Here is a 10,701-nt window from a genome sequence, read left to right as displayed (position 1 = left end):
AAGAAGGAAGTTGAGGCAGAGAGGTTACGTCACTTGCCCAGGGTCACCGAGTTTGTGAGCAGCTCGGGTGGCAATCAGAACCCAGAACTGAACCCCAAACCCATGTTCAGAGGCGACCTGACCTTGGTTCAAATCTAAGCTCAGCTGTTTGGCAGCTGGGAAAAGCCCTCACAGTCGGGGTTACATGTGCTGAGATATCCTCCATGCCGGCCATGGACCCCAGAGGAGAAACACAGGATCTGGCATTGGCCACAGCACACTGGCAGAACTCCAAACACAATATTCCCATCCCTGCCTGGTAGAGGCCCAGGCAGAGGGGCCCAGTGGGTGCTGGGAAACTGCCAAGCCCCCTCTCCTCCCCAAACCAGGACTCTGCCCATTCCCCACTACAAATGTCCACAGTCCTGGCCTGCTCTGTTGGCCATCAGCAGCTTCTAATGTCTAATGACCAGCTCATCAAAACAGCAGGATGGAGTGAGAGTACAAGGGTCTCCCTGCCCTAGACAGGCTGGGTGTGGGGGAGCATAGGAGGGTGGGCATGCAGAGGGAGGCAAGACCCAGAGAACCCCACCCTGGCTGGGGGGTCTGGAGAGCCGGGTGCGTGCGGGGAACTACCTGTTCTGGATGAGTTGAGTTGATTCAAGCAAACCCCTCTCAGGTTCCCTATCTGAGTATGGGGGAAGATGGGGTACTCTTAAAAAATCTTTGGGGGTGGAAAGAGGGACATGGAGACAGAGGACCAGAGAGGCAGATAGGCAGAAGGGCATAGAGATGGAGGCTAGAGCACCAGAGGAGCACAGAGATGGAGGCCAGAGGGTCAGAGGGGCATTGTGGGGGTAGGGAGAGGGCAGGAAGGCGGCCAGTGAACCAGAAGGGCATAGGGTCTAGGGGGCAGAAAGGCACAGGAGGACAGTGGAGCCAAGAGACAGGGGTCCCAGACAGGGGTCCAGAGAGCGCAAAGCCTAATAATGGGTGAGGAGCCAAATGCCACAGGGAATGGAATCTGGGGCTCACGAAAGACAGGACATGGAGACTGGAGAGCTAGAGGAGCCTGAGGGCAAAGGGACTGCAGAGAGAGCTGAACAAGGGGCCTGTCTCCTACCTGCCCCTCTGCCCCTCCAGCCCCCTCGGGCCCTGGCTCACCCAGGCAGCGGGTGCCATCAAGGCTGCTGGAAAAACCACGGGGACAGGTGCACACGTAGCTCCCGGCTGTGTTGGTGCAGTCGCCCCCAGAGCAGAGGCCCGGCACACTGAGGCACTCGTTCACATCTGTGTAGACAGACATAGATCACAGCCCTGCCCCCACCAGCCCTAGGCCACCTCCTCCTCCTCGTGGGGGAGCCTGGGCCACCCAGAGCACAGTGGAAGTCCCCTTCGCCATCACCCACCTTCACACTTGGCACTGTTCTCACTAAGCCTGTGTCCAATTGGGCAGCGACACTCAAAGGAGCCCACAGTGTTGATGCAGCTGCCCCCCTGGCACAGGCCTGGGACAGCCTGGCACTCATCCACATCTGCAAGGGATGAGAGGCCCGTGAGAGGGAGGGACCAAGGCTACAAGGGCTCGCCCTCAGCCCTGGCTCCCAAGACCTCCTTCCCCACTTGCTAACCCCTTTACTCACCTTGGCAGGCCCCGGTGCGGACATTGGGAATGAAGCCACGGCGGCAGGGGTGCGGCTGCGCTGGGCAGAGCTCACATGGGAGGCCCCAGGCACGGCCCACAGTGGCACAGCAGAGTGCCTTGGTGCAGACGAGGCCTGTCAGCTGGTGTTGGCACCCCTCAGGGCCCACTTGGCCAAAGCAGGGCCCAGTCCGGTAGTCTGTGGGACATGGATATTGGCAGCTGGCCTCAGGCTGCCCTCACCCCAGAGCCTTCTGCATCTCCATTCTTACAGCTGCAGCTTGGGCTTCTGCCTCCCTTGCCTAGACCACTGCAGCAGCCACCTCTCCAGCCTCCCAATGCACCAGGCTTTTTCCTAACCACAAGCCTTCACTCATAGTGTTCCCCTTCCTTACCCAACTCGTATTCACCCCTCAAAACCCTTTCTCCCCCAAGCATTCCCCAACCAACCTCCAAGAGAGGCCAGGACCTCCAAGCCCACAAAGCCAGGGCATGTCTGGAGATCCCCAACACTCCCCCAGGCTCACCCTTCCTTCAAGCCTGGGCAGGGACCCATGGATGCCCAGCTGGAGTGCCTGTCTTACCCCTGAGCACATGTCTAGCCCTGCCAAGTCTCCCAGACTTTTGGATAGACCCAGAGTCTGCCCAAATGCTCTGGACCCATAACACCACATCTCTGACCCCTGTATCCGGGCGAAGGTGGTCGCGTCACTCCCCCCACCGCCATGTGTAGGCCCAGATGGGCCTTCCTGGCTCCATCCTCCAGATGGTTCCAATCAAGGGGCTGGCACTGGACCAAGGGAAGCCACTCCCTGAACGAGAAGCCAAAGCCAGCCCCGCAAAGCCCCGTATGAAGGAGGGGCTTCACAGAGACCCCTGACAGTCCTGACTCCCTAAGCCAAAGCACCGTTCCCAGAATCTCACCTGATTCACCCAGAATCCTGAAACCCTACTCGTTCCTGTCTAGGCACCCAGCCCTACCTCTCTCTGGGGCCTTCACTGTCCACCACCCACCCCAGACCTCTCTTCTCTCACCCTCCCCAACGCCCCTCACGCCCCCTCAGCCAACCCAACTGCTCCCCCTTTGTCAGCCCAAATCCCAATTCCATTTCCTGGTCAAATCTAGTTCCCCAAAGCCCACCCTCAAACCCAGGTAACCTGCCAGCCCTTCCAGCTTCTGATTCATCAATACATCCTTTCCAACCCCGCTTCGGCTGTGGATGCACTTCCTCCCCAACCATCACCCCTACACACACTGGAGTCAGTCCCAGGGCCCTGCCCATCTCTGCTGTCCTGGGACCCCCGACCATGCTAGGTACTCTGATGGCTCCTGCCGCTGAAAAACTCACCAGCCCAGGTACCCCCAAAGCCACCCACTCCTATTCACTTACTCCTTCTCAGCCTCCTGTGGGTTCCATTTTTTCTGTGTGCCCTTGTCATGTTCCCTTCTCTTCCCCCAGAACCTCAACCATCCACTTGTCTGCACCACCTTACCCCCAGTTTTCAGATCAAACATGGGATTTGTCCTTGCCTCCACCCCCCCTTTTCCCCGCACGTCCAAATTTTAACAAAACATCTCTGCTTCCACTGCCTTCGTTTTGGCAACAGTCTCCCAACAGGTGATGTCACCCACCTCAGCCTGCGGGATCATTGGCTTGTCCATCTCATGAACTCCGACTTGTCCCTTCCTCCAGGAAGCCCTCCCTGATTCCCTTCCATGGAGCAGAGGGTTTCTCTGCCCTTCACAGCAGCACGGGAGAAAGGATGGAGGCCAACTGGACCGTCCCAGGGCTTAGCCATGTCTCAGAGGCTGCCAGGAAGCCCCCCTTCCTCCTCCCAGGCCCTTTCCCCATGACCAGCTTGGTACCTTTCTCACACTGAGGCCCCATGAAGCCATATACACAGGCGCAGCGGTTTGGCCCAATGCAGCGGCCCCCATTGTGGCAGCCGCGGTCGCAGATGGCTATGGAGGGAGAGGGGAGGGTGGCCTGAGGTCCCCCAGCAGCAGAAGAAGCTGGGTCCCAAGCAAGCCTTTACCCAGGAATCCCCACAATCTGACCCGGACCCAATGATAAGACAATGACAGCAAATGTGTCCCCTCCAACCCCTGGTCCCAGAAAAGTGATCCATTGGCAGTGGGCAGTGGGCAGGTGGCAGCAGAGACCCACCCTCTGGGATCCCAGGTCTAGGTATGTGTGGGAGATACTCACGCTGCCCACACACAGTGCCCGTATAGCCCCTCTGGCACAGGCAGGACTCCCCTCGGCAGCTGCCCCCATTCATGCAGCTCACACTGCACCCTGACCCTAAGGATAGGAGAAGGGACACACAGTAAGTTGGTGACAGGCACTGCAATGCATGTGCAAGGCGGCAGGACTCAGTGTGCCCGGCCAGCTCTGGTCCTTCAGCAAAACCAGCCTGAGCGCCCAGAAGGCTCTAACCTTCTCCTACCCCCACTAGGGGCCACCCCCGCTTACCTTGGCTCACCCCGCAGCTGGGGGCCAGCTTCCCATTGGCACAGGTGCACAGGTTGGGTCGGGAGCAGAAGCCCTCACCACAGGTGTGCCTACAGACAGCTGGCGGGGCAGAGAGGGAGACAGTCAGGACCAGGACCCAAAGCCTGTGCCATTCCCACCCCATCAGTGCTGGGCAGAGGCTCCAGGTTTCAGCTCTTTGGGCCAGAACCAATGAGCGGCAAGAATAGAGGTGGAGATACTGGGGCGCTGGCTCGGGTCGGGGGCTCTCCCAGGGAGTGGATTCAGATTCTAGTGGGGGAACAGACTGAGAAAGAGAGAGATAGAGACAGGCACAAGAGAGACTGAGAGAGAATAAAAGAGGGACAGATACAGAGACTAAGAGAGAGAGATGGGGGTAGAAACTGAGAGGAAAAGAGAAGGACTGAGAGAAAGGGAGAGACAGAGATAGGGAGATAGAGACACAGAGAGAAAGACAGAGTTAGAGAAACCAAGAGAGGAAGAGACAGAGAGACAGAGAAAGGCAGACATACAGACAGGCAGACAGACATTGGGAGATGGTAATGCAAAGCAGATGAACGTGGCAGGGTGGCCTGGGAGCCTGAGGACATTGGCAAGGACCATTTCTGCAATTCAGTCAGACACCTCTGGCCAAGGCCACCAGTACACAGAGCTGGACTTGCACGCAGGTAGGAGAGTTACGCCAGTGTTCCCTGCCTATGACCCCACCTCCACATAGCAGCGGCACTTACGCATGACACACTGGTTCCTGCCGGGCAGCGTCCTCCAACCTGGGCAGCAGTAGGCGTGGAAGCGGGAGCCACACACATTAGGCCTTGGGGAGAGCATGGCATGGCTGGTGAGACCCTGCTCAGCTGGATATCCCTTGGGCCTCATCTCCTCCCACCCAGGACAGCCCAACCCAGCCCACACCCCAGGGGCCTCTCAGCATCCTGGGTACCACATACCCCTGCAAAATTCCTGGACTGCCACGCCTGCGCACACGTCCGGGACCTGCAAGCTCCATGGCCCCATCCCAGCGGCCCTGGACACCTGTCAGGCATGACAGGACCATCCAGGCCAGCAGGAGCAGAGCCAGAGGTCCCCAGGCCATGACGAGGGCGCCAGCCCCTCTCCTTGCCAAGCACAGACCCTCCAGCACCATGATGTGTCCCTTGGAGGCTGCAGACACGAAGCAGAGTCAACCCCTTAGCCATGGGGCACCCCGGAGAACCAGGAGCAGTGCGACAGCTGCCTGGGGACTGTGGGAACCCAGGGAGGCATCCAACCCTGACCCAGAAGCAGGCGAACAGGCAGAGGAGGCTTCTTGGAGGTGTGATGGCTCAGAGGTAGAGTTAGCTAAGAGGAGGGTGCTAGGCAGGGAGTACACAGTGAGAGCAGAGGCGAGAAAGGCATTGGCGCTGAGTGGAAGGGAGAGAGGGCCAGTGGACCAGTGTTGCAAGAGTGTCTAGCTGTGTAATCTCCACTTGTAGGTCAAGGACAATAAAGAGCCCTTGAAGGGCTTTAAGTGGGAGAACAAGGGCAAACACAGGTGTTGGACGGAGTGTAAAAGGGTTATAAGGGTCCCAAAAGAAGCCAGCAGGAGAGGAAGCTGGGCGGGCATCCAGATGAGAGAAGGCAGAGTAAAGGATCCCAAAGATAATGAGGAGGTGGAATCAACAGGAGCTTGAGGGAGGTGGGCGTTGAAGAGACTCCCAGAATTCTGACTGGGAAGGCCATGGTTGCTAAGTCCATGGGAGGCAGCTGGACCTTCTGGGCAGGGGCACCAGGCAGAAGGGGGAACTTCCCAGTGTAGAGCACACCCCTCCACCCAATAGGGAAGGGTTAGGTTTTGTGCCCACTTCACAGACGAGCAAACTAAGGCCATTACACCGTTAGTGAGGAGCTAAACAAGGGCTGAAGCCCAGGCAGAAGGGAGGGAGAAGTGGATCAGCGGCACCTCCCCCGCAGGTGGTTGGCTCTCTCCAGGACTTGGAAGGATGAGAAGGAGATGGGGACAGGGTCAGTCCTGGTGGGGATGACCAGGCAAAGGGTTGGAGCATGGAACCTGAATACTTGGGGGAAAGAAGCCAGATCAAGTGGTCTTGGGGGTCCCACTTTCCAGACCAGAGAGGAGAGGAATTGGTCCTGCGTGGGGAAAGAGTGGGGGATATGCTGTGTGCCCTTGAGCCAGTGGATGCTCCTCTCTGGGCCTTGGGATGGCACAAAAGCCCAACCAGGTGGACCCTTGGAGAAGGAAGGAGAGATCCTTGTCAACTTTGAAGGAGAGGGGGAGGAGAGTCGCCCAGCTGGGAAGGGACATCCCCGTCTTGCTTCCAAGTTGTCCAGGCCTATCTGTACTCTGCGGACGCCTTTTCCAGGCAGCTTCAGGGACCCCCGCGGCCTCCCTCCCGACCCGGGCCGGCCTCGGAGGTTTCCCGCCTAGTCTGACCCGGGCCCCGAGCCTTGCCTCCGCGCACCACGCCCCAGAGTTGGTCGAATGAATGAGCAGGGATGGCGAGCGTGGCCCGGGCGGGGAGCCGGGGAGCCGGGGGCCGGGAAGCGTGGAGGGGGCGCGCGCCCGGGGAGCCCGCGGGCAGGGCCGAAGGCGCAGGCCCAGGGCCACGACCACTGTCGGCTCCGCCCTCACCTGCGGGTCAGGGCCCGACGTGCGCCCCACGCGGTGCCTGGGCCGAGCCCCTCCCGCCTGTACGGGTCCCCGCGCCCCACGCGCCGCATAGAGAGGGGAGGGGGCTGGGCCCGGGGCTGCAGGCTACAAACAAAGGAATCCCCTCCTCCTCCCAGCCCCGGCCCCCTCCTCCCTCCCGGGCACTCCCCACCCCTGCTCTCCGGTTCCTCGCCCGCCGCGGGGCCCGCGCTTCCCCTACCTGCGTGCCGGCACGCGTGGCGGCGGGCACCGCGAGCGGATGCGCGGGGCTTCACCGCGTCAGGGACCCTGGGCGGGAAAACAAAGCCGAGAGGCCGACCCCGCCGCGTTCCCAGCCCAGAGCTACCACCCGGGGGGAGTTGGGAACGGGAGGAGTTGGGGGAAGGCGCGTTTGCACCTCAAAGCTCTCTGGGCGGGGGCCCGGGGCTCCGATCCGAGCTCGGGGAGGGGCTGGAGCTGGGGGAGGGCCTGGGGTTCCAGAGGAAACTCCGAGGGGCTGGAGAAATGGGAGGGAGCACAGATCCTGGGCGGGGGCTGAGTCGTGGGGTGGGGGCTCCGGACGCGTGGAGCGGGGCGCTGCGGGGACCGCGTTTTCGGAGAAAAGTTGAGTTAGAGATGGCCCTGAGGTGGGGCTCCGATTTGGGGTGGCCTGGAAGAGAGCCAAGCCAGGAGGTCCTGGGACTCACCTAGGAGGTCCTCCTACATCCTCCCAAGCTGCCTCCTCCTCCCACTGGCCAGGAGAATTCCAAGGGTGATGTAGGAAACGCACCTGGACCTGGGGCCTGGATTTAAGATCCAAAGGCCCCTTAAAATGTAGGCAAAATGTTGGGCAAAGATACATTTCCTGGGGAAAAGGTCCATATTTTTGCATCTGATTCTCAAAATTAAGTTTAGGAATCCAAAAAGTTTAAACTTTCTTAGCCTCCGTTTTTCCACCTGTCGAAGGGGCCAGACTTCAGAATTGCAGCTATCTATCTGGAGACTACATCCCAAGCAAAAATGTCTAGCTTTCCCAACCAGTTTCCCACCTTTGAGAACAGACACCACCAGTGACCCTAAACATGGGGACCCATCAGAAGCTGTTTGTTGGAATTGAATCTGTTATTCCACTGAGCAAACTCCTATGCATCATGCATCTGGCAAAGCCCAGTTCAAAAATCCCCTCCCCACCTCCAAATTGTTAGTTTACCCTATTGAATTCCCGAAGCTGATTGTGCTGATCATGACTTCATCACAGCATTTCTGGAATGTACTAAATAAATAGTAAATAATAATCTGAGCTAATATTTATTGGGTGCTTATGTGCCACACTTGGTGCTAAGTGTTTTGCACACATTATCTTATTTAATCCAAAAAACAAAAATCGCTGGGGCCAGCCGAGTGGCTCAGTTGGTTAAGAGCTCGCTCAAGAGTTTGAACTCTGAACAACAGCGGTTCGATTCCCAGCCTGAGCTGAGCAGCCGCTGAGCTGCCAACAGGTGGCAGGATGTCTCAGCTTAAAAAAAAAAATCGCTATGAGGGAGATACTCTATTATAATCTCCCAATGTGGGTCCCAGGAGACAGACCTGGACCCTGACATTCCTAGGCTAGAAAGAGGGACCTCAGGAGGCAGATAGGAAAGGAGCACTCTGCCTAGGGATGGGAGCCTTGGAGGCTCAGGAGAAGAAAGAAAATCAGAAAAGGGAGGGAAGGACAAGAGGAAGAAAGAACACAGGCAAAGGCCTGCAGACAAGAAAGTTTGGAACATGTGGGAACTGAGTAAGGCTGGAGCCTTGGGGAAGGGGAGAAAAGAAAGGGAGGCTGGAAGGATGAGCAGAAGCCAGGAGCACCCAAGAGCCTTCAGTAGGTGCCCCCCACCTCTGAGGGGTGCCATGGTGGGCTATGAAGAAAGGGAGTCACGCCAGAGGCTGCACTGTGGGGTCTACATCTGGGTCTGGGGAGCAGACCCCATTGTCTACAACAATCTTTTTGTTATAAACAATGTCAAACATACACAAAAGTAGACAGAATATATAGACAGTGCGGTGAACCTCTTTGGATCCCTCATTCAGCTTTAATAATTATGAATGTACCATCACTCTTGTCACTTCCCCTCCAACCAGCCTGTCTGCAGGCCTGGGCTGGGGGAGCACAAAGCAGAGAGAACCTTTAGGGACAAGATTCAGGGCATCGTGGCCAAAGGAGGTTCCTGGAGCTTGTGAGCAGGTTCGGGAGGGGTGCTAGGGCGTGGGGAGGGTGTGCCAGGGAAGGAACCCTAGGATCAAGTTAGAACAGCAGTGACAGAGCTGTGGCATTCCAGTGTGGGAAGGCCCAGGGGCTATTGCGGATGGGCCAGCTTCTGGGGACACCTTTGTCACCCCTTCCCAGGCTCCTTTGACAAGGTTCTCCTTGGTCTGTTCTTTAGCCAACAAATGTCTTCCACCCACAGGCACTGGGAGAGGCACCTGGCAGCCCAGAAGCAGCCCAGCATATGTGCAGGAGGTGGGGAGGGTCAGTCCCACACCAGGGACATGGCAGGACCGGGGCTGTGATGGCTAAGCCCAGAGGAAGGGTGGAGGGTCGGGCAGTGATTCCGTTCTAGAATTATCCCTGCCTGCTCTGTGGAAGTGAGTAGAGAAAGACTCTATAGTGCATGGCAAGGAGGTGTGGTGCTCTTGGAAATCCCTGCACACAGAAGTTCTCAATGACAGCAGCGTTTCTTGTCATTACACCCCCACTACTGTCATTCCATCTCGCCTTTCATGGGCACCACTACCTGTCCATCACTGATGTGGTCACACTGGAAAGTTACCTATGTGGTTACTCCATTACATCACCTGTCGTGAAGGGACGGTTAGAATCTCACCCCTCAGCATCCCGGTGCCACCTCAGAACTGTCACAAGGACTGAGCATGTCACACAGCCTCCCCATCAATATTGCATTGCCACCAAGTTCCTATGGCAGGGTACCCATCACTGTCACCCTCTCATTGCCACCCATTAACAGAACACCTTGCTGTTTTCTGGTTATTCCACTGTCTGTGACATTCATGTTGTCTCCTGTCACCTTTATACCTTGTTGCTGTGACACTGTCACCCATTACCAATTGTACACCACCCAGGGCATCAGGGTTCTTAAACTACAAGCAACAGAAAGAGCACGTGGTTGCGTGCAGATTCCCCAGGAGGCTGGAGACCCAACTTGGGGTTCTTCAGCCAACTGAGTCACCCCCAAATCGCCCGCATATCTGGACCCACCAAGATGTCTTCCATTCCCTCTCTACTCCTCGGGCTCAGAGGATGCTTGATGATCCCGGATACTAGAAACTAGAGGCACCCTCAGCAAAATTGAGTCCCAGGAACCTCACTTTCTGATGCCAGCCTCTGTCAAACTTCCTGGCAGAGGCACCTGGCTTTCCCCTTGCTGTGAGGGGGCTGGGAAAACAGGTGTCTTGAGGTTCTGTCATGGATCTGCCTCCTGAAGGGGCATTTCCCAGATGGAGGGAAAGGTTACCTGGGTCACCTGCTGGCCAAATAGATGGCAAGGTTCTGTATGCTGTCTTCTTCCTACCTTGTCATCTGTCACTGTTCCATCTCACCATCTCCCTATTGTCATCCATCCCTGTCACAGACTGTCTTATTGTCATCATCTCTCACTACAACTGTCTCCCTGCTGTCACCTGTCATTTTCATACACTGTCTTCTTATTGTCCTTTGTCATTATATCACAGCCTCCTTACCAACATTACATCAACTCCTAGAATTTTTTTTTTTTAAGATTTTTATTGGGGAATTGGGGGGATGGGACCAGTACAGGGGAATTGAGAGAAGGGGAACAGACAAGTTGCTGTCGTTTTTTTCTTCAATTTAGTTGTGGAGGACGTTGCTTCATGGGCCCAAGTTGGCACCATCATTGCACTCTTCCCGGGCGAGGCAGATCAGTCGCCGGCTTCTGGAC

General features: G+C 57.2%; 1 protein-coding gene across 1 annotated transcript in view; it reads right to left on the bottom strand.

Annotated features, from left to right (window-relative positions):
• Nucleotides 1-5,209, bottom strand: part of FBN3 (fibrillin 3) — a 79,067-nt gene extending 73,858 nt beyond the window's left edge. The window contains exons 1-8 of the mRNA XM_019667602.1: nucleotides 5,064-5,209; nucleotides 4,848-4,930; nucleotides 4,099-4,197; nucleotides 3,832-3,927; nucleotides 3,489-3,584; nucleotides 1,623-1,820; nucleotides 1,389-1,514; nucleotides 1,144-1,269 (exon numbers count right to left, since the gene is read on the bottom strand). Of these exons, the coding sequence (XP_019523147.1) occupies nucleotides 1,144-1,269; nucleotides 1,389-1,514; nucleotides 1,623-1,820; nucleotides 3,489-3,584; nucleotides 3,832-3,927; nucleotides 4,099-4,197; nucleotides 4,848-4,930; nucleotides 5,064-5,209 (970 nt within the window). The remainder of the gene's footprint in view (nucleotides 1-1,143; nucleotides 1,270-1,388; nucleotides 1,515-1,622; nucleotides 1,821-3,488; nucleotides 3,585-3,831; nucleotides 3,928-4,098; nucleotides 4,198-4,847; nucleotides 4,931-5,063) is intronic.
• Nucleotides 5,210-10,701: the final 5,492 nt, after the last annotated feature.

The sequence above is a fragment of the Hipposideros armiger genome, unplaced genomic scaffold (assembly GCF_001890085.2).
Source record: "Hipposideros armiger isolate ML-2016 unplaced genomic scaffold, ASM189008v1 scaffold_502, whole genome shotgun sequence".
NCBI classification, from domain to species: Eukaryota; Metazoa; Chordata; class Mammalia; order Chiroptera; family Hipposideridae; genus Hipposideros; species Hipposideros armiger.
The sequence above is the reverse complement of the archived record's forward strand: the minus strand, read 5'-3'. Positions and strand labels throughout refer to the sequence as shown.